This window comes from Macrotis lagotis, chromosome X (genome assembly GCF_037893015.1).
Source record: "Macrotis lagotis isolate mMagLag1 chromosome X, bilby.v1.9.chrom.fasta, whole genome shotgun sequence".
Lineage (NCBI taxonomy): Eukaryota > Metazoa > Chordata > Mammalia > Peramelemorphia > Peramelidae > Macrotis > Macrotis lagotis.
Genome location: NC_133666.1, coordinates 145,434,797 through 145,461,768, shown reverse-complemented (window position 1 = coordinate 145,461,768; position 26,972 = coordinate 145,434,797). Strand labels below are relative to the sequence as shown.

General features: G+C 36.2%; 1 protein-coding gene across 1 annotated transcript in view; it reads left to right on the top strand.

Moving 5' to 3' along the window:
- GABBR2 (gamma-aminobutyric acid type B receptor subunit 2) overlaps positions 1 to 26,972 on the top strand; it is an 879,763-nt gene that overhangs the window by 666,407 nt on the left and 186,384 nt on the right. Inside the window, exon 8 of the mRNA XM_074207949.1 lies at positions 6,746 to 6,806. Within this exon, the coding sequence (XP_074064050.1) occupies positions 6,746 to 6,806 (61 nt within the window). The remainder of the gene's footprint in view (positions 1 to 6,745; positions 6,807 to 26,972) is intronic.

Below are 26,972 nucleotides of genomic sequence, written 5' to 3'. Positions count from 1 at the left end.
GACAAAAATTTTGAACCTGAGAGGTTAAAGAATGTGGATGCCCTCCACATTGATAGGTAATTTCAGAATAGGGGAGGATTTGGAGAAAAAGAAAAATTCTATTGAGTTTGTGATGTCTTTGGGATATCCAGTTCTAAATGTACTTTATGAGCTGGATCTCAGAAGAGAGACTACAGGTGAAAATATACATTGTGTATATTTATGTATATATATGTGTGTGTGTGTGTGTGTGTGTATTGTATACATATGTATGTGTGTATCTGAGAATCATCCACCTAAGGATTATAATTGAATTTATGAGAACAGAAGAAATCACTAAATGAGAGTGAACAAATAAAGAAGAAAAGAGAGCCCAAGACATAACCTTGGGATATCTATCCCCATGTTTAGTGGTCTTGATATAGGTAAGGATTAAGCAAAGGAGACTGAGACAAAATGGTCAGTTTCATATTTTACCAAGATAATTTTGGCAGTTGTGTGAAAGATGAATTGGAGAGATGAAAGAATGGAAGCTGGAAGACAAATCCAGAGATTCTTACAATGGAGATAATCATATTTAAACTACCTATCTCACAGGATTCTTTTATGAAAAGTACTTTATAAATGACAAGGCACTACATAAAGATAAGCTCATATGATTCTAAGTGCCCATTGAGGAAGAAAACATTTAGGAGATAATTTTCTAAATAAGGTATTTTGTGTTGTTCAAAAGGTTTCATGATGTAAATATCTGGTAATTTTCTTAAAATTTATTTTTTCCCCATCAGGTAGAACAGGGGCAGGGGCAGGGGGGAAGGAGGGAGGATGGGCAGCAATGGACAAGAAAAAGGAAGATAAAATATAACTGAAAGTGTAAAAATGAGTAGATAAGTGAGATAGGAATGAAACTGAATCAATACAGGAAAAAACAGTTTGATGGAAAGACTCAATCAATCAATCAATAATCATTTATTTAAGTGCCTGCCTTGTGCCAGAAATTGTACTAGACTCTGGAATCCAAGAGACTGGAGTCAAACAGCTTGAACCTGACAACCAGAGCTTAAACTGTGGGATCCTAAAAAGACACAGAAACCAGTTGCACCAAGTCTTTAACATATTCTGTCCATTTAATTGTTTTCTGTGGGCAAAGTAGATGAGTTCCTTAGCTTTTAGTCATGCTGAATAAGGATGGGAAAGATCATTGAGTTATTGAGTATGGAATGAACTTTATTTTATTCCACAGAAAATTCATGAGATGAAGAGAATTCACAGAATCCCATGAACAATAAAGCATTCAGATCATAAAGAATCCCAAGATATTAAAATATCCCATTAACCTCCCTCCTCCAAGAAGGAAACTGAACTTGAGGTTGTTATCAGTACAACCATTATCATCACTGTGAGTTCCTCTTTCCCATTCAGTCCTATATAGCCTTTCTAAAACTTAACATAAGCCCAGATTTCCATAATTCAATGGATCTGGAGTTTGCCCTCTCAAAGATGGTACTGCACAGGAAATATCCTTTCTCTACTTAAAGAAGAAATTCCAGAATCATTGGAATTGATCCTTACCCACCAAACATAAGGATATCCAGAAATGTCCAGGAAATCTCAAATATCTTCTCCCTCTACATAGGAGATTGAGATTTTAAAATAGTGTCCTGGATCTCCTTGATCAGAGAGTATATATACAAATATATCTCCTACTACCATGTACTTCTGTTATAAACTGCCATAGCTGTTCCTGTCTGACCCTTGGCCTTGTGGAGTACTGCTTGACACCAGGGACTTTCCCATGATAGATATGACTCAGGACTAAGCTTGTGATAAACTGAACTCAGGAGGTTTTTATAGGATAAGCAATGAGGTGGTTTGAGGCAGCTAAATGGTTCAATGTATCATGTTGAATTTAGAGTTAGGAATAATTAAGTTCAGAATCTGTTTCAGACTACAGGTAACCCAGAACACTTGCCCAGTTAGTCTCTCAACCAGTAAAATGGAAATAAAGTAAAATGTCATATAAATGACAGCTCATCTCTTCTTCTGAGGGAAAGAGCTTCATTGCTGTAAAGATCTTTCCATTGAAGTTCTTTTCCCTATATTAAACTGCTAGAATGAAAATTAAGAGACTCAGATAATAATAATGACTCTGCTACTAAAGGTCAAGAAATTCTCTGAACTACCTCTAACATCCTTTGAAACTAGAAAATCCTATAGTTCTTTGGAATTGTGGACCAAATGAAAGTTTTGGCTCAGTCCTTATACAAGCAAGACCCTTGAGCTTAGTCAGAAAGAGCTGAGTTCAAAACCAATCTCAGATACTTACTCTGTGACCCTGGGCCAGTCACTTAATCTCTGTTTATCTCAGTTTTCTTACTTCTGAAATAAGGATAAAGTAGCACTTCCCAGGATTGTTGTGAGGATCCCATGAGATAATATTTTTAAAAGCTTTTAGCACCATGCAGAACCACAGAAATTATTTTTTAAAATAAATTTAAGATCCTGCCTCAGACTCTTACTAACCATGTGATGACAGGCAAGTCAATTAACCTTTCCTCAGTCTGAGTTTCCTCATCTCTAAAATGAAGGCAGTAAACTCAATGACCTCTAAGTTCCCTTCCAGTTCTAAATCTGGGATGCTATGATTCCCCAAGGTTGATTTTGAGGACTATAATTATTCTTATTGTGATGGGGATATAGCTTCATCCATTTGTCAGTAATTTATCATGACCATATTTTCTCCAAGTCAGACACTTTTATTTATTATGTATTTATTATTATATTATTATGCTATTTGTTAAATTTTCATTAAAAAAGAAATCTCATTATATTATAGGCATACCTCATGCATGTACCTAAAAGAGTTGGAAGTCCATGTGATAAACACTAATAAGCAGCAAAGTCAGAATCTGAAACCAGGTCTTTCGATTCCAAAACCAGCATTTTTTCTATTATGGCAAAATAACATCTAATCCAACTACCTTCATTTTACAGAGGAGAAAACTAAAATTCAGGAATCCTAAAGTCTAGTGTTGGTTGTTGCTATTGTTATTCATCATTGTGCCTCTCAAAATGGCTCACGATGCCTATCAAACTCTGAAACTCTCTTCAAACCACTCCTGAAATTTTTCTTTGTCTTCATCATACCCTGGTCCCCCATTCTCTTTCTTATTCTCCTAGTTTAATCATCCCTGCTCTGACTCTTCTTAATTCCTTTATAACTTGGAATCTTTGGTCAGTCACTTTCAAGGATGTCCTTACCATACTGAGAACCCTAGCCATCTACATTATCTGCTGGATCCGTTCTTTTGTCTCCTTCTTAGAAGATAGGCTCCTTGAGGGCAGGGATTGTTTTTGCTTTGGCACATAATAAGTGCTTACTTTGATTCTTTGATTAGTGAATCCCTGATATTGTTTATACCTGTTACCCTATTTGTTGAGAAAGGAGGGAGTGTTGCTTTGACTTTGAAGCAAACAAAATGCCATTAATGGCCTAAAAGAAGCTGAAAGGTGATGCTGGGTGATAACACATTATAGCATCTTTGTGTTGTCTAATATTTTTCCAAACCTCTGTTCATTCTAGGTTTTAGAGACTGCTTTTAAAGAACTGTGCCATGCTTTTGTGTCTCTCCTTGGTTCAGTGTCTCTGCTTCTATCTTTTTGTAGTTGTTCCTTTGTAGAGCACTTCCTGTGGTTTCTTTCAAGGTCTCCTCCTTTTTATTTATAATTGGGATCATTTATGATTGTATTGTTAGAATTTCAGTTTTAGACCCTCTATCCCTTTTGAGCTGTGTTCTCTTTTAGAATATATCATCATGGAATGACGCTTATCTTCTCTCTGAACTTTTGGAAAGAATTACTTCCTAAAGACTAGGAAGATTAGACATGTCCTACCTATGCCTGGGATTTTCTTGCTTTCTCCATTTCTAGTTCCAAGATGATATGATCATCTTCTTGTAAGATTCCAGTCACTTCTATATCTTAAAACAGTTATTTGTTGATTAGAATTGGTCCAAAGGAATAATTCTCCTCACTAACTCCTCAAGCTTTTGAAAAAGGTAAAGGGCAGCAAGTCAAGAATTTGTATTATTCTAACAGATATTAACAAGATCACAGCTACTATATATTGATTTTGTTCCATTTTGTAATCTATCTACAGAAAGTATCATCCAAATCCTCTGACTGGCCAGGCTGAAAGTAGGGTTGTTGTGAAGAAAAAATAAGGAAATGTTTATAAAGCACTTAACACAATGGCCAGAATATAGTAGATGCATATTAAATTCTTGGGTTTGTTTATTTAAAAAACAGTATTTCTTCTGACTCTCTCCTTTTCACTCACATCTCTTCTGAATTTACACAATCAAATTAATGAATGGTCTATATACCTTTTTTCTTTTTTTTCTATACACCTTTTTAACAGATGGAGATGTGATATTCTTCCTCCCCTTCTATTAGACCTATCATGCGACTCATTTTTGCCATCTTGATGTTATCTGTGAAATTGTATTTACCCATGTTAAATTGTAGCTAGTTTCAAAACTCTAAAAATTTGAGGGATCAATAAATTAAGAAGTTAAAGATAAAAATCATAATTTATCAACCATGATTTACCAATATAAAATAAAGTGTTTCTGCAGAGTTTTCTCTTTAGCAGTTTTTTTATTCATGGACTCTCAGAAGTCCTAGGAAACCAAAGGTCACTTCTCCCCACCTGGTTGGAGACCCCTCACCCTAATTAATGATAATGAAAAGGACATTTCTGAAAATACCTCAAAATTTTCTTTTCTTAAAAATTGAACAGTTGTTTTGGGGAAAAGAAATATCATTTTCCTGCAGTTTAAACAGTATAATTTAGTGATATGATTGGTTGCCCCTGCTTTTGCTCCTTGTACTCTCAATATAACCTGTTATTCCCAAACTCACTCTTTCAGTTAACTCAGATGCAAAATTTTTACTTTTCATAGGCACCTAGCATAGTCAATTTAATTGCCAGCTCTTTTTGTGGTGGAATTTAAGTAATCTGGGACTGATTGTCTCTAGAAAAAAAGCCACCCAAGATGAAGGCCTACCACTTTCACTCTTTGTCAGGCAGATTATGTAAAAATTGAACACCTATTTCCATTGGAATAACTCAACTTTGATACAGGTAGCCATTTGTGTCAGTAATTGAAATAATGTAACACCATAGCCTCTGCAACAACTTTTTAAAGGTAGATTCCTAAAATTATTTAAGTAGGAATATAATTACTTAAATAGTACCCTTTTGTTTTATTAAAATAAGATATGACACTTAATTTTCCAGTCAGAACAAAGGAGTTTTTCACCTTTGACAAGTGAGGTAAAGAGAAGGTCCTAAAAACGTCAGCTCTTTCAAATTCAATATTTTTTAAAAGCATTTTAATAGAAATACTGGCAATGTCTACAAATGTTCTGATGTAGAAGAATGGCATGTTTTCAAGAAGAATGATATTAGTAAATTAGCTCTCGACTTCTCAAGGTTTTTTTTTAATCTATCTGCTCTTTTCTGGGGCCATATATATATTTTTATCCCTCAAAGTATTCCATTTGTATAAAATTAAATGGCACTTTTAAAGAGGTTATATGTTTTCACAGTACCTTGAGGACTTTAGAGCAAGGAATAAAAAAAAAGTTGTTTCCTTACCTCTCCATATTACTTCAGTTTACCTTTGTAATGTATTTTCATTTCATTGCTTTCCTGTGGAACTGAGGTACTCTAAGTTGATAACATCCTTATCTGTCATTTCTGTATTAAAAAGATGTCAAAGTATCTCTAGAGAGTATTGTTTTGTTTTGTTTATTATCTTGCCTGAATACTGGCTAGGCACCCTCTAGTATTCCAGAGAATTCATGAAGTTGAGTTTTGGGTATTACCTAGGGTTTAGAGAGGAGGGCTATTTCAAAGGACCCTCCAGAATGAAATGGTGCAATTGATTGTTTTTAAGAGAGAGATAGTGGTATAACAGATAAGGGATTAGTCTTAGAGTCAAGATTTGGTTTAAATTTCCTATCTAACAAAAAATGGTGTGACCTGATCTTCATTGGTGAAGGGAGTTTGCTAAATGGGAGTTCTCTATACTAATGAAATCACTGTTTGGAACCAAAAGAATAGATAAATATAGTCACAAAGCATATTAGTCAGTTAATTAATATTTATCAAACTCCTACTATGTGTCAGAGAAGATGAAGAAAAGTAAAAGACAGCCCCTACTCTGAAAGTATTTGGTCTATTGAAGAGAGATAACACACAAACAACTAAGTACAAACAAGTTATATACAGGATAAATTGGAGATAATAAAGGCTTCCTGAGGGTGAGATCTTAGCTAGGACTTGAAGGAAGCCAGAAAAGTCAGGAAGCAGAGATAAATGGTAGGTATCCTTAAATACATGGCATCCCAAAAATCTTAATTAAGTTCTTATCTATTATGACCTTGGTGATATACCAGATATTCTTTCTGGTTTTGAGTGAAGTGCCACAAGTTCACAAAATTCAAGTGGGGGCATAGGTTGGATAGTTATTGATCATATATTTAAATATGCTATCAAAGTGTCAGAGTATTGACTGTATGCTACAAAATCTACCTGTAAGAGTCACAACTGTTTTAATTTATTCATTTTTAAACTAATAAATGTATGACATAAAGAATGTCTTTTCCCTAACTAATGATTATAAAACAATATTAATGAACTTAACTCAGTAGTACCTGATTTTAATAAAGATTTGGTTTTTTGTTGGGTTTTTTTTAGGGTCAAGTTGTGTTCAGGAATGGGGAGAGAATGGGAACCATCAAATTTACCCAGTTTCAAGGTAAGTTTGGGTATCTACTCTTCCACTTGTAATCTTTGTGCTCATTTTTTTATGAAAGAAAATATATTTCTGCCTAGATTTCAGATTTTAAAAGATGTCAAATGAAATGAACCACAGATAAAAATTGATAATTTAGTGGAGTTTTATCTTTGAAATGGCAATTTGGTTTATTCAGAATACCATTCCCTAGAGTAATAGTTTATCAGGTTAGAGACTTCTTTCTACCATATTTCAACCATATAACTCTGTGGTAAAACTCTAGTACTATCCAAAATCAATTGATAAATTGATTACCTAGAAATATTATATTCATTAAATTTGAACTAAACATCTTCTTTTTGTCAATAATTAAAACCAATTATGTTTTGCCAAATACATTATGTCCCAAAAGTCTTGGCACAGGTTTTCAATAATAGGAAAAAATATACCAAGACTTGGGGACACCCAATTTTTGTTATAATTGCTCAAAGATGGCGGTGAAAAAGTGATAAAGGGGTTAAAACACTGAACTTAGAATAATAACACTTGAATTTGAATCCATGCTATACTATTTACCTTGTTGAATGGATAAGTCATTTCACTTTGGAAAGGCTCAAGTTTCTCATATGTCTTATTTTTGACTAGATATGATTTCATTGGTATGGGGAACTTCTAGTGAGGAAACATAGCCCTCTCCCAATTTAGATGAGCAACTGTATTGTCTTAGGTGCCTGGCTTACTAAGAGTTAAATGATTTGCCCAGGGTCACACAGCTAGCTTGTGTCAAAAGTATACTTGAACTCAGGCATCAAGGCTAACTTTCTGTTCACTACACTATATTGTCCCTCTTCCTCTTCTATAGCAAAGATAATAATGTTTGTACCACACTATGTACTCCTGAAGAAAGGATGAGTAAAAGTTATTATGATACTGTTTTTACTCACCTTCTCACCCACCTTCTTTCTTTATCCCTCACACTTAACACCATGATGGGGGGGGGGGGATTTTAGAGGAACTGTTTTCCTAGGATAACTGCTCCCATTTTTTTTTCATTTAAGTTTGGAAAAGGCAACCAAAGCTGCCAATACAGCCTCCACAGAGACTTTAAAATATCAATCAGTCTCACAGTTGGAAAACAGAACATTTTCCTAAGAGACAATGTTTGGCACAAAGTAGAATGAAACTTGTCTTTGAGAATGATGACCATGGGTTAAGAAGTAGTAAACAACCCTTGAGTGTTAGATACTGGCTAAAGTAAAGAATAAATGAAAGTGTGAGACCATATTCCTGCCTCCTTCCTTCCTACTTCTGTCTCCCACCTCCCAGAGCTGTCACTTCAGCACTTAGAGGTTATAAATTGTGGCAAGTACTACTGAATAAACTTGGATGAAGAACTGAGTAAACCTCAGACCTTTCTGTGGGAGGATCAATCAACCAATTGACAAGCATTTATTAGTACCTACTATGTATCAGGCAGACATTGTACTAGAACTGAACTGGGGATAAAATATAAAGTTTTCAATCCCAATAGGGGAAATAACAAGTACATATGAAAGCTCATATAGCATAAATATAAACTTAATAAATAATGTCTTCAGTTCTAACTCTTCTTTCCTTGTACCAAAAACTATTTATTTCCTTAATCTGAAACTTTAAAGGAAAGGAAATATGTATAAATATAATTCTTCAACCAATTATAAATTTGTTTGTACTTTCTCCCCCTCCTCCCATATCCTAAACAGTTTCCTATTCAGTTTTGCAAGTTCAGTAGTAGGAAATCAGGATTCAACTCTTCTCCTCTCCCATTCCCCTGGGACTTTAGAAAATATAAGGAAAAGAAGAGAAAAATATACTTTAGCAATCCTAATGGTAGATTATAAACACTTTGAAATCAGGGTGGATTATGCTTTGCATAATATCTTGCAATTTAGAAATTTGATTCAACAAACCTATGAACCAGGCACTCATGATACAAAGGAAATCACAATGTAATAGAATATTGTACATAGTATATACACATTATTAGAAAAATTCTTATTTATATGGTACTTTGTAAGCCCTTTTATGGCAAGCCATAAGTAGATAATAATGCTCAATAATATTGAGCTCATTTTACTATAAGAAAGCTGAGGCTCAGAGGAGAGAAGGGAGTTACACAAGGTCATATGGATATTAAATATTGAAAATTGGGTTTCAATCAAGTCTCCTGACTGAACTCTGTGTAAATGAATTAAATTAATAAAACTTTCAGTCAGGTCTTCAAAAATCAATCATTTCCTTCTATTAAACCTAAACATTTTACCCCTCTTTGGTATTACCTACCAGAGTCAGAAAAGGAGCTAAAGATAAAGATCATGTGGAAATCTGACTGAAGGGCATCTGGACTAGAAAAGCTCTCCTAAAGACACTTGAAAAACATGCTCTGCTGAGGATGAGTGGGTTGAGAAAAGGGGGAAAGAGAAACACAGCCAGCAAACTGTGGAGGCTTAAAGCTGAGTGATCAACTGCTTTGCCAGGTGATCAATTTAATTCTTTTGTTAAATCCACCAAAGGAGTCAAACAGTGACATATCAATCAGATCTACTCCTTCCCACTGCATTAAGTACAAGATTGCATCATCTGCTTGATAATTCAGTCCCTTGACCAGCAGCACTCAATCATTATCACAGAAAAGGAAATTAAATCAGCCAAAATCTTATACAAAGTCATTAATCAGTCAGTTTTGTTTGGAAAAGACCTTGGTGTTCATCTTGTTCAATCCCCTACTTTCAAGGTCTCAGTTTACCCAATTGTAAAACAAAGATGTAAGATTAGATGGCCACTGAGGACCCTTCTAATTCTAGATGTATGGTCTTTTGTTGTTGTTGTCATTTTTCAGTCATGTCTGACTCTTTATGAACCCATTTAGAGTTTTCTTGGCAAAGGTGATAGAATGGTTTGCTATTTCCTTCTCCAGTTCATTTTACAGAAGAAGAAACTGAGGTAAATAGTGTTAAATGACTTACCCAGGGTCTGAAGCCAGATTTAAACTCAGGTTTATGGATCTTCCTGACTCTAGGTCCTGCACCACCTAGTATCCTATATATATGGTCTATGATCCATCATTTTATGGATAAAGAAATTGAGGCAACCACTAATTGGTAGGGATTCCTTTAATGAATGGGTTGGACTTAGTGGTTGTCAAAATCCTTTCCAAATCTCAAATTCTATGATGCTATTAAACAATACAATGTCCCACAGCTAGATAATGACAGAGATAGAACTTGACCTGGCTCTATTTACTCAATCCAGTGCTCTATATCACATTAGTGATTTAAATCTAAATCATTCAGATGCATTTTCCTGCACCAATGAAATCCCAAGTTTAGACCCTCCTCCCTATCCAAAACATAGTCATACATGTCAAGGTTGATCAGGTGAGACACAACCATCATCATCTGGCTCTTTGGTATATTTATGTCAAAGACCTCAGGCAGCTTATAGTACAGCCCAATGCAAAAGACTCTCCCAGGGATACATCCAACACAGGGAAGACAAACACAGATACACAGGGAAAGCTATGTAGGTAACCAGGCTGTACTGCTCCAACATGCTATAATGAGATTTTACTTCATTATCCCATTCTCTCTCCTTCTAGCAAAATCATGATTCCCTGCAATCACTGTATTTCTTTGAAGGACTGATCATTCATTAACATGAAACAGAGGCATAAAGTAGATAGAAAGCCAGCCTTGGAATCAGGAAGACCTGGGTTCAAGTTTTGCCTTTCAAATACACTGTATTCTCAGTATTCCAGGCAAAACCCTAAGATTACAAGATTTGGAAGAGTTGTTGATTTGCATTAGTGGAGAGAGTGGTCCATACTGGTAATTCCCCACATCCATGAACATAGATCTGGACTCTCCTCCCTTCTCCAGTTAACACAAACAAAACCATATGATATGATGCTTTTAAACATATAGATATCATGGAAAATCTAGATATATTTGGTCACTTCTAGGCATTCTCTGTGTTAGATCTCAGTGCTGTTATAAGAAAACCACAAAGTTAAAGTAAAATTACATTAAGTTGACAGAGTGACTTTTGAACTGGACTGTGTGGTAAATCTGGAGTTGTTCCCTTTCCCAAATCTTCTTAGTCTAATAGAAGTTTGTTTGTGCCTCCTTCTATGACAGGTAATTGTTGTCAATTCTAATGCTTTTACAGAGATGTCATTTTAGGCAAACCACCACTTATTTCCACAGTTGCTGATTTTTGCTTTTTTTTTTATTCATTGAAAAGAGTAAGAGGATTGGCAAAGATTTAAACTTTTTAAAAACTGATTGCCACTGAAATAATTTGGCACATTACCAGTTCTCAAAATAGAGAAATTCTTGGAGAATGTTTCATACATTTTTGAAAAATCACTTCTCCATCACATCTAGATTTTACACCAATTTGAATGCTTTTTGATTTTGAGATTTTGCCCAAACCTAGATGGTCAACTGAGCAAATTTTACCACTTTTCTGAAACATTCTGGATTTGTCAAGGTACATTTTAAAGTATGCTTGTAACATAATTATGATTACTGCTATTCACTCCTTTGTCTGTCATATTTTTCCCTTACAAAATCTAATTGTGTCAATACGAAGACCATAATACCTCAATACAGCATTATTATCAAAATCATTGAGGCAAGGCAGTCTATTAGGAGCAGGGAGACAGCAGCTGCTGCCAATTGTCCTAATGAGGGCATTAGCCTATCCTTCCACTGTGAGGTTATATCTATAGGCAGAAAATAGGAGCAAAAAAAGCCTAGCACTCTGGGTCAGTGTTCTTAGCCCATATATGAACAAAATGTTGTTAGAAGGAGAGAGAGAATGGAATAATGAAATAAGACTCATTATGGCATGGTGGAGCAGTACAGCCTGGTTACCTACAAAGCTTTCCCTGTATGTCTGTGTTTGTCTTCCCTGTGTTGAGTGTATGGGAGAGTCTTGGGCATTGGGCTGTGCTGTAAACTGCCTGAGGTCTTTGGCCTAAATATACCAAAGAGCCAGATGATGATTGCTGTGTCTCACCTGATCAGCCTGGGTATACCTTGATGTGAATGACTGTGTTCTTAAGAAAGCATTTGGAAAGGGAAGAGGGTCTAAACTTGGGATTTCATTGGTGTAGGAAACTACATCAACCAGTGCAAGTCAGCAACTCTAAGAGAGAATCTTAGAGAGCTGCTTAGAGCATGAGGAGGTCAAGTAAACCTGTTCAGAGTCACACAAAGCAATATGTGTTAGAAATAAGACTGAATCCAACTCTTCTTTTGTCTCAAAGTTCTACTTCTATCCATTGAACACTATTTCTTCTCCATCAATTAAAAATGTATTTTTGCTATTTAAAAATAATAAATAAATAAATCACAAATAAAAAATAAAAAAGATACACATTTAAAAAATGCATCTTCAAACACCCTTGTGATCCAAAAATGGAAGGAAGGTTATTCATAGCAATTTCTGACTTTGATCACATTACTCAATTAAGCACCATTTATTAAGTGCCTGCTATAGCATTTAGATAATTCTTTAAGGTTTACAATATATTTTTACTTATTTTACCATATTTGATCCTCACAACCACCCTATGAAAAGCTATTATTATCCTCCTTTTTCAGCTATGGAAATTGAGGCCAAGATAGGTTGTCACTTGCCCAAAGTCATGAAACTAGTAAGGATTTAAGGCAGAATTCAAACCCTACCTTTTTTACCTGAAGCCTTTGCTGACTTTCCCATTATTGTAGAGTTAAGACTTGGACTCAAGTTCCTCTGATTACAGATCCAGTGCTCCACAATGTGAAAAAACCTTGTGTTTTTTGGCCATCAAAAAAAGACAAATGAAGACAATATCATACCTCATAATAGCTAGTTTGTATTCAAACAGCTAGAAATACAAAAGTATCTCCTTTATCATATTTAAGAGTCTAGAGTCTCCTTCCTACACACTACTTTAGCTGAAACTCTATATTTGTAAATAGATCTAAACTAATATATCTTTCCACATTAGTGAATAAGGAAATTTTTTTTGTTCCACTAAAACAAATGGATCTTTTAAAATCCATTTTGCTAGAAGCATCCATATATTAACTGACCTAGGTATAGAGATTTGTGAATACACTGCCTCAGATAATTCTCATGCAGATTTCTATTTTGTAAATGTTCCCAGTGTCAGGTTGCAGTGGTTTTTAATTACTATAATATAAACATCTTATAAATTCTTAACTAGTATTTTTAAAGTCTTTTCTATCTTTCCCAACTCTCTCTCTTCTACCTATTCTTGCTGTCCTTTCACTATCTTTTCTTAGGAGAAATGCTAGTGAATATTTTACAACCAGCTGTCATTTATGCCCTACAGATTTTTAAGTTTAATCTGAATTATTAACATTTTCTTCATCATGTTCTTAAGTTTAGACAATTATCAAAATAATAAGCCAAGCCTTGATTTGCAGTATTTTTTAGTTTCTGAGATGTAAATACTCACAATAAAAATTTAACACTTAGCTTTCTTGAGGCAGACTCAAGCAAACCCTTGCTTCTATCCTTCTGTACCTCTCTCCTTCCTCCTTTCCTCCTTTTCCTCTCTATTCTCTCTTCCTCCCTCCCTTTCTCTCTACATTTATTCTCTTCTTTTTAATTTACTCATATTTGTTAAATTATCATATCCCTTCTTATTCATTTTTTATTAAAAAGTAGTTAACTTGATTTTATTTTTTTCACAATTTATTTATTTTTTTCAAATTACATTGTTGTAAAAGTAAACATAATATCCCTACCCCACAAAGACAGGAAAAACCTCAAGAAAAATGAAGTGAAAGGAAAAAAAGTATACTTCAGTATGTATTCAGATACCATTGCATTCTTTGTCATAAGTCCATCAGAGAAATTGCTTCCATGTTTTCCCCAGTTGTTATTGCCAGCTGTATCTCCCTCCATCCTGTTCCTCCCCACCCCCATTTATCTGTTCCCTCTCTCTTTTCACCCTGTCCCTCCTCAAAAGTGTGCTTTCTCTGACTTTCCTTTCCCACAATATTCCCTCTCTTCTATCGCCTACCCCCCCCCTTCCCCTCCCTCTGTTCCCTTTTGTTTTCTTTTTTCTCTAGGGTAAGATAGATTTCTATACCCTATTGAGTGTGTATGTTATTTCCTCTCTGAGTCACTTCTGATGAGAATGAAGGCTCACTCATTCCCCCTCACCTTCCCCCTTCCCACTCCATTGCAAAAGTTTTTTCTTTCCTCTTTTACAAGAAATATCTTAGCCCATTCTATCTCTCCTTTTCCTTTCTCCCATTACATTCCTTTCTCACCCATTAACTCCATCTTTATAATATAGTATACCTTCATCTTCAGCTCCCTCCTCTGCCTTATCTATATATGCTCTTTCTAACTGTCCTAAATGAGAAAGTTCATATGAGTTACCACTATCATCTTCCCACACAGGAATACAAGCAGTTCAATGTCATTAAGTCTTTCATGATTTGACCTTCCCATCTACCCTCTCTATGCTTCACCTGAGTCCTATACTTGAAGAACAAGCTTTCTGTTCAGCTAATTATTTCAACAGGAAAGTTTGAAAGTCTCCTATTTTATTGAATATCCATCTTTTCCCCTGAAAGAGTATGGTCAGTTTTGCTGGGTAGTTGATTCTCAGTTGTAATCCAAGCTCCTTTGCCTTTCAGAATATCACATTTCAAGCCCTATAAACCCCTAAATGTGGATGTTTCTAAATCCTTTGCTATCCTGACTGTAGCTCCATGATATTTGAATTGTTTCTTTCTGGCTGCTTGTGATATTTTCTCCTTGACTCCAGAGTTCTGGAATTTGGTTGTATTATTCCTGAGAATTTTTATTTTAGGATCTCTTACCAGAGGTGATCAGTGGATTCCCACAATTTCTATTTTACCCATTGCTTCTAGTATATCAGGGCAATTTTTCTGTAGAAATTCTTTAAGCATGAAGTCTAGGTTCTTTTCCTGGTCATGGTTTTCATGTGGTCCAATAATTTTTAAATTATTCCTTCTGGATCTCTTTTCCTAGTCAGTTGTTTTTCCAATGAGATATTTAACATTTTCTTCTAGTTTTTTATCTTTTGGCTTTGTTTTATTATTTCTTTTTATTTCTCACAAAGTCATCAGCCTCCCTTAGCTCCATTCTACTTTTGAAAGAATTATTTTCTTCAGAAAGCTTTTATATCTCCTTTTCCAACTGGCCATTTCTGCCTTTTTTTTTAGGTTTTTGCAAGACAAATGTTAAGTGGCTTGCCCAAGGCCACATGGCTAGGTAATTATTAAATGTCTGAGACCAGATTTGAACCCAGGTACTCCTGACTCCAGGGCTGGTGCTTTATCCACTACACCACCTAGCCGCCCACATTTCTGCTTTTTTAAGGCATTCTTCTCCTCAATAACCTTTTGAACTGATTTTTCCATTTGACCTAAACTGGTTTTTAAAATGTTATTTTCTTTAATTTTTTCCTTCATCAGGTGTTGAGTTGGTTCTCATGATTTTCCTGCATCATTGTCATTTCTCTTCCAGATTTTTCCTCTACCTCCTGTACTTGATTTTCAAAATCTTTTTTGAGCTCTTACAAAGCCTGAGACCAATTCATATTTTTCTTGGAGTCCTTGGATATAAAAACTTACACTCTGTCATTTTCTGAGTGCGTATTTTGATCCTTTGTGGGACCAAAGTAATTGTCTATGGTCAGCTTCTTTTTCTTCTGTTGTTTGCTAATTTCCCTAGCCTGTTACTTTAATTTAACTCTTTGTTAAGGTGGGTTCTGCTTCCAGGTAGAGGATGCACTTTTCCAAGCATTTGAGGGTTTTGGGGACAACCCCCTCCAGGGACCTCAATTCCTTTAAGGTCTTGTGAGAGTCTCTGACTGCTCTCCTGGCCTGCATTCTGGTCTGTGGATGACCACAAGCACTACCCTCTGTCCTGGAACTGCAAGGAGGGTTCCTGCTCCACTATGGCAATATGGGGTACCAGACTGTTGGATCTGAGTATGGGCAAAGCAACAAAGTTTTGTCCCAGGAATAGTGTAGAGACCTCTGCAGTCTCCTCTGGATCCCTCACCATCTGTAGGCTAAGAGCTTTGGAAGCCACTGCTGGGTGGCTCCACAGGTTCCTCAGACAGGTCTGTGCTGAGGTCTACACTGGCCTGGGCTCCACACAAACTCTGATGTGGAAGAGATTTCCCACTGACCTTCCAAGTTGTCCTTGGCAATCCCTGGGCTGAGAGGTCTGGAAACCACCCTGTTGCCATGAACCCAAGCATCTCCAGGGACCCAGGTGCCCCAAGGGCTATCCCTTGTGATAGGATGTGCTACCCTTTCCAACTCCAGTGGAACAGACTGTTCCCAGCTCTTCTAAGTTGTCTTGGGTCAGAAAATTGTTTCACTTAGTCTTTCTATGAGTTCCACCAACCTAGAATTTGTTTAAAGTAATGATTTAAAGGCATTTGGAGTGGTCTGGGGAGAGCTTCTGTGATTTCATGCCTTCGTTCTACTATCTTGGTTCAGCCAGTTAACTTAATTTTGTTATTAATTGTTAAAAGCAGTGAATTGGATATCTTCAATTCTCCAAAAGCAAATCTATTTAGGTAGCCTTTTCCTTAGGGCTGGTACACCACTGGATTTTTTTTTTCCCCAATGACTCATCAACCCCTAAGAGAGAAAATTTCTCCACCACTGATTTAAAAATACTGAAATTTGAAAGGATTTGGGATTTCTACCCAGTTAAGGTCTGAAACTATGCTTTATGACTGATCAAATCACTTAACCCAGTTTGGCTCAGTTCCTCATTTGTAAAAAGAGCAAGAGAAAGAAATAGCAAACCACTCCTGTATCTAAGTCAAGAAAATCCCAAGTGGGGTCGTGAAGAGTCAAACATGACTAAAAAGTGAACAACAATAACCCAAAGATTATATGAACTTCCATTGAATAAAAATATAATAATAATAACTCATATTTCTAAAGTGCTCTAAGGTTTACCAGAAAGACCTGCATTCAAATCTCATCTCTGATACTGTGTAACAGTAGGCAAATCACTTAATTTCTGTGAACCTCAGTTCTTCATCTCTCTAAACTAGAGATAACAATACCTTTAGTGACTACCTCAAAGGGATGCTATATAGCTCAATCAATCAACAGGAATTACATATTTATTGTATTCCAAATACTATGCTAGGCATTGGAAATACTAATGGAAAACTGACAGTCCCTACCCTGAAGAAGCTTACACTCAACTAGGAATTCAGATAAGTTCATTTATGTCAAATGCTTGGCAAAGCTGAAAGTGTTGTCCAGATATAGCTTCCTAATTGACCTGCCTGCCTCAAGTCTCTCTTTACTCCAATCCATTCTCTATACAACTACCAAAGTGATTTTCCCAAGCGTAGGCTTGACCATGTCATTTGCCAACTCAATAAACTCCTTTGACTTCCTATTGCCCCTAGAATAAAATATGAATTTCTGCTCCATTTTTAAAACCCTTTACATCCTGGTCTCAACCTGTTCTTCTACTCTACCTTTTCATGCACTCTATAGTCCAATTAAATAATGCTCCTTATACATAATAATCTATCTTCCATTTCCATAACTTTGCACAGGCTACCCCCCATGATGGAATGCATTCCCTTCCCCAGTCTCCCTCAAATAATCCCTTATTTCCTCCAAGACACAGTTCAAACTCCACCTTCTACTTGAAGCCTTTGTTGATTTCTCCTCCCAAGTGTTTATGTTCTTCCTCTTGAAACCTTATGCTATTCATTTTGTATTTATCTTGTATATGCTTAAAGAATATAAACTATTTGAGGGCAGTAACTGTTCCATGTTTATCTTTAATTCCCAGGTACTAACATAGTGCCGGGAACATAGTAGTGTTTAATAAAAATTTGTCAATTAATTGGTATTAGATACCAGTTTAAAACTTCCCAGTTGTCAAAGATGTTTTCAAGGAGTTTGGGTGACCTGAGAAAGTAATACATTGCCATGGTATCAGTGAAGGAAGCTCTGTATTCTCCTATAAAGATCTTGAAGTGTATGGAGTCTGCCCTAGCTCCATAGTGGGGAAGAGAAGGTCTCATGAATTAAAGACTCTCAAAATAGAGTCACAGAGATCACTGGATCAGGAGTCATGCGGCATCAGTTCAAATACTTCCACTGTCACTAACTCTCTATTTAACCTTCCACAAGTTATTTGATTTTTCTAGGCTCAGATCTCTCACCTGTAAAATATATACCCTGGCCTTACTGATCTCTAAAGTACCAACTCTGACATTTAATGAATACCAGCCCTAATCCAGTGTTTCATCCTAAGACACTGTCGTATATAGTTGTTCTCTTTCTCTATTCCCAAAATAAGACATTCCCAAATCTTCACAGCTAATAGATTCTAATATTATAATTCAGCTAATGCACAGTCATTTAAACAAATATTTCTAGTTTATCTGCACAGAAATTATTTCCTTTTACTACATTGTGACTCTCAAGTGTAAATGTAGACTGTATTGAGAGAGGAGAAGACAAAGGAAAGAGTAAATGAGATGCAAACATTATTAATGTTGTATATTTGCATGTGGCCTCTATCCTTTCAGCAATGATTTAAGAAACTGGTTATAGTTTTCATTTTTAGAGAATTTTAAATCAAATGGAATTGTATGTCTTTAGGCTGAAAAGAGCCTATCCAGACGTAAACTAATAAAACGAATCCCTCGTAGCTTGATTAATGAAAAAAGGCACTAAAATCTTGTGAACACTGAAAGAGTTGACATGCCAAATAAAATGCTAGATTGATCACTTTCTGAACCTTATAATACAAAGTAAATGAAATTTACATATAGAAGCACTCACAAATTTTCAGTTGGTGATTTATATTTCCATCTATAATTTATAATAATACTTGTAAAGTTCAAGTTCAAGCAGTATCTATTTGGTGCCTACCAGATACCTTAAACTAGACTTGAGACAGGTAGAATTACAAAGTTTAGATGAGTTCTTATCCTCAAAAAGCTTACTTCAGGGGGAGGATGAAATGTAAAGCGTCTTTAGTTAATATATGCCATATTTAAAGAACTACAAACTAATGCTTGAAGTAAAGAAAAAAATAAATTAAAATGTGTGTAAATATAAATGTTTGCAAATATATTGTATATGTATGTGACATACATATATGTCCATATGTATGCATATATATCATCAACATAGTGATAATTATTGAATTCATGGGTACAAATGAGATCACCAAAGCTGTATATAAGGAGAAAGTATAAAATGAGAAGAGAACAAAAGCTGAGAGCTTAGGAAGGACAAGAGATGGATTATGGGACAACCACCAAAAAAAGGAGTCAAACTGGTGGAATGACTAGGGAAAAAAGAGTGCCACAGATGAGAAAAGGAGGAAAAAATGATCAAATGGTTGAGAAATGAATAGGAAAGAATCAGTAGCATCAAGTAAAGAAAATTATTTCTAGGAATTAGGCAGTGAAATGGAGCTGAGATTTATGGCTTAAGGGATGGCAGAATCAAGTGAAATTATTTTAATCAAAATAAGACCAATCTAAACATATTCATAAGCAGCAGGAAAAGAGTCAGTTTTGCTAGTGCTAGACTCCTGTATGAAATGTACATTTCTGGAATTTAAAACCTTTCAGCTACTCAAGACTAATTGATTACCTGGATTATACAATTACACTTTAAACTCACACAGCCTGTCCAGGTTGAGAGGCAACTCTAAAAGGTCAGTTTCTTTTTGTCTCATTATGCTCCCACCCAGAGTATACCTGGGAAAAATAATTTTTCTTTAGTAAATCTCATGTTTAGGTTTCCATAAATGTGGATAACAAAGTCTTCATCTCCCATATAAAAACTTAAGGTAACAATGATATCAGGTACAAAGCAATCTGTTTCATCACATATAAAATGTAAAAGTGAATCAATCTCTCTCTCTCTCTCTCTCTCTCTCTCTCCTCCTTAGAAGTGAAATACATTTTGGGGCTGCTGTGGCAATTACCTGTTTCTCATTAGATCTGCACTGTAAAAATAATTTACAATAATGGAGTCTTTGGTGTCCCCACATTGTGATTTTGGTACATTGTTCCTATTCCAGCTTCAGGGACCACATGAACAACCTTCTTCTCTAACTATTACATGACTCAAGAAATTCCCCCTTTTTGACTATAATATCAAATCCCACATTTCAAGTTTACTTAGTGGCAAACTTCAAAGCTGGTATAGCTCTGCTTAGAAAGTGAGATCCTAGATTCATGAAACCCAGAAAATCCCCCCTTCTCTAATGAGGAGGCAAGGATTATAACCTCTCTTCCCCAGCCACATGAATAAATAAGCATAGTTCCTATTTGCTTCTCTAAAACACTCCATCACTGCCCTGCCTGCCACCATATCTTGGTAAACATATTTTTTAATATGAAAAATATATTTTCAAATCTCTGGTCCCTTATCTTTGCTCAGAAGGGGAAAAAGAATGGTCAAAAGGTGATCATATGTTGCTCCCATGGAAAGACAGAAATCTCACCATTACCTACTGTGTACTTGAAATCTCTCTAGAAGAAAGATGGAAAGGAAAAGACAAAAAAGAAGCCTAGAGTCCTCCAAAAGTGAATACTCCTCTGAAAATGAATAGCTCCTCCCACAAAATCTTGTTCTCCCTAAAGTCCAAGCCAGTTAATCCATCCCTTGAAACCCCAGTATCTGAGTTAATCAAGAAATGTTTTTGTTCTTCTTTCCAAAGCTGCCCCAAGAATTATTTTCTCATCTAGTTCAATGGACCTCTTGAAGCCCTAAAGTTCAGGGGAAATAATTACTTTAATATAAATGCACTTACCAAGGGGAAAAAAAGCCACCACAAGAAAGTGATCTCAAAAGTTCTTTGGTGGAATTATAGAATTATCCTTACATACACTTGTCCAGCTAAATTTCAGGTCTATTCACTTGAATACAGAGTTAACTCAAAGTTCTCATGGTCTATTCTATGGTGTCCTGTCTCACAACAGCCCTTGTTGTGAGGGGTTTTGTGTTGGGAGAGATGGGAAGATGAAGTTTAAAAAAAAAAAAGCCTATCCACTAAAATCCTGGCCCATAACTGAGGCATCAATAGGGTATCTGCATCATCTAGGAGGAGAGATACAATCAAAAGTCTTCAATAAAGGCTCGCCTCCTCTGAGGTAAGATATTTGAAATCAATTGGAAAAGTCCCCAGATTTGACTCTTTCCTCAACCTTATTTTTGAATGAGAGCACACCATCTTACTTAAAGTTGTTAACATTGTTGTTAAAAAGTGTTAAGTCAAATCTAATTCATTAATTTGTTATTTCTTCATTTCTTCTGTAACCAATAGTCTTTACCCAATTATTATGTGTTTTACTATTCTCATATGTCTATCAAGATCAGTGTCTATTAAGGACTGAAAATGAGCTGGAATCATAGTACTGATTGAACTTTTTCTATTTGGGGGCAGGAGAGAAATCTAAGAAGTTTATGTGTAGCTCAGAAGCAAACAAAAGGTGACCTAGAACCCCACGAGGGAGATGTCATAGAGTTCAGGGAGCCAGATAGAGTAGGTGGTGTCTGAAATAGGAGAATCAAATATAGGAATTACCAAGTCTGAGAAGGAGTTGGTTAGAGGCCAGGTCAGAATTCAAGCTCTAATACGTCATCATTCTGCTGATGTTGCAGTCTTCTTCAATTACGAAGGATAACAACAAACTAGTTTGGTCCCAGGCAAGGAATAGTTCATTAAACAAGAGACAGCCCTGCTCTGGTCTGCTGAGCTTTGCCAGAGCTCTTGAAATGGAACTGATTTTATTCCCTTCCAAATAACCTCAACTAAACCCTCGCTGCTGTCAAACCTTTTATTCTATTCCATCTTTTCCTACCTCCACTACCCCACTCTCCACACCCCTAGCAGATGACTTGTACTCCTTCTTTACTGAGATCAAGACCATCCATCATGAGGTGCTCTAGCTTCCTGCCTTCACATTTCAAAACTCCTTAATGTCTCTCAATTCAATTAAATCAGATTTTTTTAATGTTCCTACTATGTGTTGAGTACCATACTAGGCTCTGATGATACAAAGACCAAAAAACAAAACAAAACAACAATAAGATTATACTCAATAAGATTATACTCCACATCTTCACTCATTCTTTCTCTTCCTTACTTACTATCAAGGAGGTAGTCTCACTCACTGAGAAGATTATCCCCTAATTCTGTGCCCTGGATTGCATTGTCTACATTCTAGAGGACATTGCTCTAGCAAATATCCTCTCCCTCATTCATCTTAAAGTTCTCCCTCTCTACCTCTGAATTGCCTACAAGCATTCTCCAGTTTGCCTACTGCTCCCTAAAAACCTTCCTTTGGTCCTTCTATACCATAGAGCTATCACCTCATCTCTGTCTTTTTCCTTAACAAAATTTTTTAAGTAGCTGACAGAAAAATGTTTTTAAATTAAAAATATAAATATAAAAATAAAAAGTAGCTGGCATCGCCATTTCTGTAACACCCACTCCTTTAACCACTGCTCATCTAGCTCTCTGACATATTTAGGCATTAGAGTAGACTTTGGGGGAGATTTCCCAGAGTCTGATGAACTAATTGGAACCTAATTTCTATTCACTTTCTACAAACATTTTTCCACTGCCTAGTTTTAATCCTTAACACATCATTTGGACAGGTCAGGATGAAGACATTGCATTTTTAATAGTTTCGTTCTCTTATGCTTAGCCTTCCGATTTGATGTGTTTGACCTTTCCAATCAATGGTCTTTGACAGACCAGTGATTTTTATGACTCCTAGTTTACTAACTAGTCATTCCTTGTCTGCAAGATATGGTCAATGTCATTATATGTGATGTTTACCATTTCTAATAGCTCTTGAATCTCTTATAGAAGACAGAGTTCATGATATATATAGGAATAAGATTTGAAAGTAATCTATAAAACTTCGTCTCCCTCTCATTTCTCAAACCTGGCATGTATTTTCCAAAATAATTTTTGCCATCTTCTCTTTTTTTAGGTTTGCACAAGACAGTGGGGTTAAGTGGCTTGCCCAAGGCCACACAGCTAGGTAATTATTAAGTGTCTGAGGCTGGATTTGAACCCAGATCCTCCTGACTTCTGGGCTATGCTCTATCTACTGTGCCACCTAGCCATCCCCTATCTTCTCTTATATATACCCACCTTCCCATTGAAATCATCAAAAATCAAAGTATATATTGATTTAGTTTGGTGGGTGTGGTTGACCTTTTCGTAGAATTTCTCTACCTCTGTTACAGATGTTTGTTCATAGGTAGCAGATACCTTTCTAGTCATCATTTTTGCTAATTCTCACCTTAAACACTTTAAAATAAGACCTAATGCTGCAAGAAATTATTTTTCTTTTTGCCTTTGGGTATATGCTGAAATAAATTTCCTGAATTCCTGTTTGACTCCTCAAGAAGAATCTGGAGGCATGGGGGGCAGTTAGGTGGCACACTGGATAAAGCCGGCCCTGGAGCCAGGGGGACCTGAGTTCAAATCCAGTCTCGAACACTTAATAATTACCTAGCTGTGTGATCTTAAGCAAGTCACTTGTCTTACAAAAAAAAAGAAACAAACAAAAGAAGAGCCTAAGTACCAACTTCTTCCCATTTAGTTGCAACTTTCTTTTGTCTTCTAGGTCCAATTATCATGAAAACATCAATATTGGCATAGATCAGTTCTTCCTATAGTATGCCAATGTGTTGGTCTTTGACCAAAGATCACCCATCTAAAGTATCTAGAGTCAGGCTAACATTTGCAGATCAATTAAGAACTGCAGAATTCTTAGCATCATTTGCCCTCTTGATGCATTACTCTGCCACCATTACATGGAAACAGAAAGGGTCCACCTTCCATATTTAGCTAGTTTGGTCCTCAAATAACAAATTCAGTCTGACACTGACACTGTATCTAGAGTCTTTCTAAAATGGCAGAACCTGTTGGAAGTTACTTTCCATAGGCTTAACCTTTAGCAACCCAGTAACTCCTCCACACTAAGATGAAGCCTCAGAGTAAGACATTACAAAGAGAAAGATGTGTACAAAATAACTTCAATACATGGGAGATCATGATACATACAAAACAGAAGTCCGGGCAAAATGCTATAGGGAATTTGAGAACAGAATGATCACTTTCGCTGGGAGTAGAAGGAAAGAGAAAGACAAGTAAGGCTTCATAAGAAAAGGTGGGTTTTGAATTGGATCTTGAAGTAAGAGGACATTAATAGGCAAAAGTGAAGGAGGAAGTCATTTTAGATGTGAGGGAACAATTCAAGACTAAAAAATAGAAAGTAATGTAATTTGGCAGAAGTAAAGAATGTGAAAAGGATGATGCAAGGCATCCCTCCTCTGTGGGCATAGAGATATATAAAGTCATAAAAATTGGTGTGTGGGGGGAGCTACCACCACTTACTCCTGGGGTCCTTTTTTTATTTTAAGAAAATCACTTAAGGTTGTCCTTGCTGCTGGAAGAGATCCACCCCAGCTCCCTCCCCCTTCTTTGCTATCCCCCCCCCCCATTCCTCACCTCCTCTGCTGCTGTCTGGGCAAGGAAAGAGGAGGATAGGGGGACACACTGCCTATAATTATAAAATATGTATTCAATTTTAAAAAAAAGATTATTTGGACATCTGAATGAAGAATAGATTGAAGAGAGATAGACTAGAGATAGAAATAAAGTTAGAAGGTTCTTGCAATAGTTCAGGCAAGAAAGAGAAGAGGACTTCAACCTAGAATGTTTATAATGGGATTGGAAAGATGGGAATAAATGCTTAACATATCACTTCTATCTTCTTTTTTATTGTTCATGTCAGTAAGTACAATTTACCTATTTTGATCTCTTCAAATAATTTTTCTTCTCTCACATTAGAAAGCATGGCAAAATGGACAAAAGGTTAGCCTCAGAGTCAGAAAGACTTGAGTTCAAATTCTGGAATCAAGTTTCAGGCACCTATTGACTATGGAACTCTGGGAAATTTATCTTCTCAATGCTCCCAAACAACTTTTAAACTTCTAAGTTGCAAATAAATTATCCATCAGCATCACTAGAGGGAATTGCCCTCACTTAGGACTTTCTTACACTAATGCAGTCTTAGATCAAGATCAAAATCAAAAAAAAATTGCATTTATTCATTTATATGTTTACATCTTGTTAACCCTAATAGAATGGAAGCTTTTGAGAGCAGGACTGCTTTTTTTGTCTTTGTATTCCCAGCACAACACAGTGCACATAAATTTTAATAAATGTTGTTGATTGCCTGAATTATTATCTGATCAGGAGGGGCAGATATTTCAGAAAAAGATTAAAAACTGAGAAGAGTCCAATGAATCTGGCAAGTCAGAGGTCATTGTTCAGGTTGGAGAAATCAATTTCAAAGGCATAAGAAGGAAAGGAGCCATGTTGCACAGGTTTGAAGAGTGAGTAGTTGGTAAAACCAGGAAAGCAATGAGTATAGACTATGTTTTCTAGAATTTTGGCAGTTAAGGTATGGAAAAAGAGAGGTCAACAGCTCGAGGATTTGCAGAGTCAAATGAAGGTATCTTTAGAACAGGAGGGAAATCTGAGCAAGGCTTATTTATAAGCAGGCTGAAGGACAGTAAGGAAGGGAAGATGAAACAGGTAAGAGGGAAGATGATTAATGAAACAAGACTCAGATTAGATAAGAGAGGATGGAGTCAAGGGCACTAGCTTTGGCAAGAAGGAGTGTCTCTTCATCTTCAAGGTTGTCACTGCCATTTCCCCTTGCAGATTCCATGTGTCTTGTGGACACCCAACCTTGAGAGCCCAGCAGTTCATTGACACTGAAAGAACAGAGCCAGGACCATGCTAAAACATCAGAGTAGGTTTGGGGTGAGATAGGCTCTGCTTTCATGAAATGTCAAAGCTCAGATGGGTTCTGAGCCCATCTGAGCCCAAATGCCAGATGCTCCCAATGGTTTCTTTCTGCTCCTGTGAATACTTTCCTGGCTTGAAATAGCCTCTCTAGCTCCTGGCTTCCCATTTCTGTGTCAGTCATTTGATTTGAATTTCCCAATACACTCTGTCCTGGCTATGACTTACGCTCACTTGAATTTTGATTTAAACTCTGTTCCTTTTTCCAACTGAGTAGTGTTCCTTAGACCTGATGAATTCCTGATTTCTGATTAATCTCTATTACCAGTCAGTCAATAAACATTTATTATGGGTCTGAGATGTGTCAGACACTATGCTATCAAGAATTTATAAATACCCTTCATCCTATAATTCCCTTCATTTCCTTACAGTATATGTATACAGTATACAGTAAGCACTTAATAAATGTTTATTGCCTAATCAACAAGAAAGCAATTGAAAAATGAGATAAACTCACAATACTAGAGAGTCTAGTATTTAGTATTACCACCATGGGGTGCGTGGCGGGGGGGTTAAGGTTAAGAGGGGGTGGCAGTTAAGGTTTACAATACTTCCTATACAATTACCCTGTAGGGTGAGCAGTTTAAATATCATTATACAGATAAGGAAAATTCAAATCGCAAGGCCAAATAGGTGAGAAGGGTCAGAGCCAATATCTGAGCCATGCTCCCTATCTTCAAGTACAGTACTTCTGGTTATAACAGAGCATAAATTGTCCAATGGGACTTTAAAAGTAAGAATGACAATGGAGTCCAGGCTGAGGTTTGGCATAACAGATACTATATAAATGTATAAACCCTGAAAGAGCCTTTAGAATATAGTTGAAATTATCACACTTGGAGTCACCAGAACTTGGGTTCAAAGCTTGACTCTTCCTCTTACTCCCTGTATGATCTTGCATCATGTAACCTCCCTTGTCTCAGTTATCTCATCTGTAATATACTGGGATTAGGTCTCTATCAATCTTAGGTCTTTGAATCTATCCTGAGAATATAAAGGTCTGGAATAAGTCTTTCCTAAGGCATTCTCTTTTTTTCAAAGCAAAAATGGAGTAACAAGGGAGAGGAGGGATGAAACAATAAAAAATATTAATATTCATTTAGGATTTTAAAGTTACAAAATACACTTCTGCATATTATCTTATTTGCTTTTCACAACACTGTTGTCCTGTGACATAGTGATCTATTATTATTCCCATTTGAAAGCTCATTCACTCCACAGTGGAACTGTGCC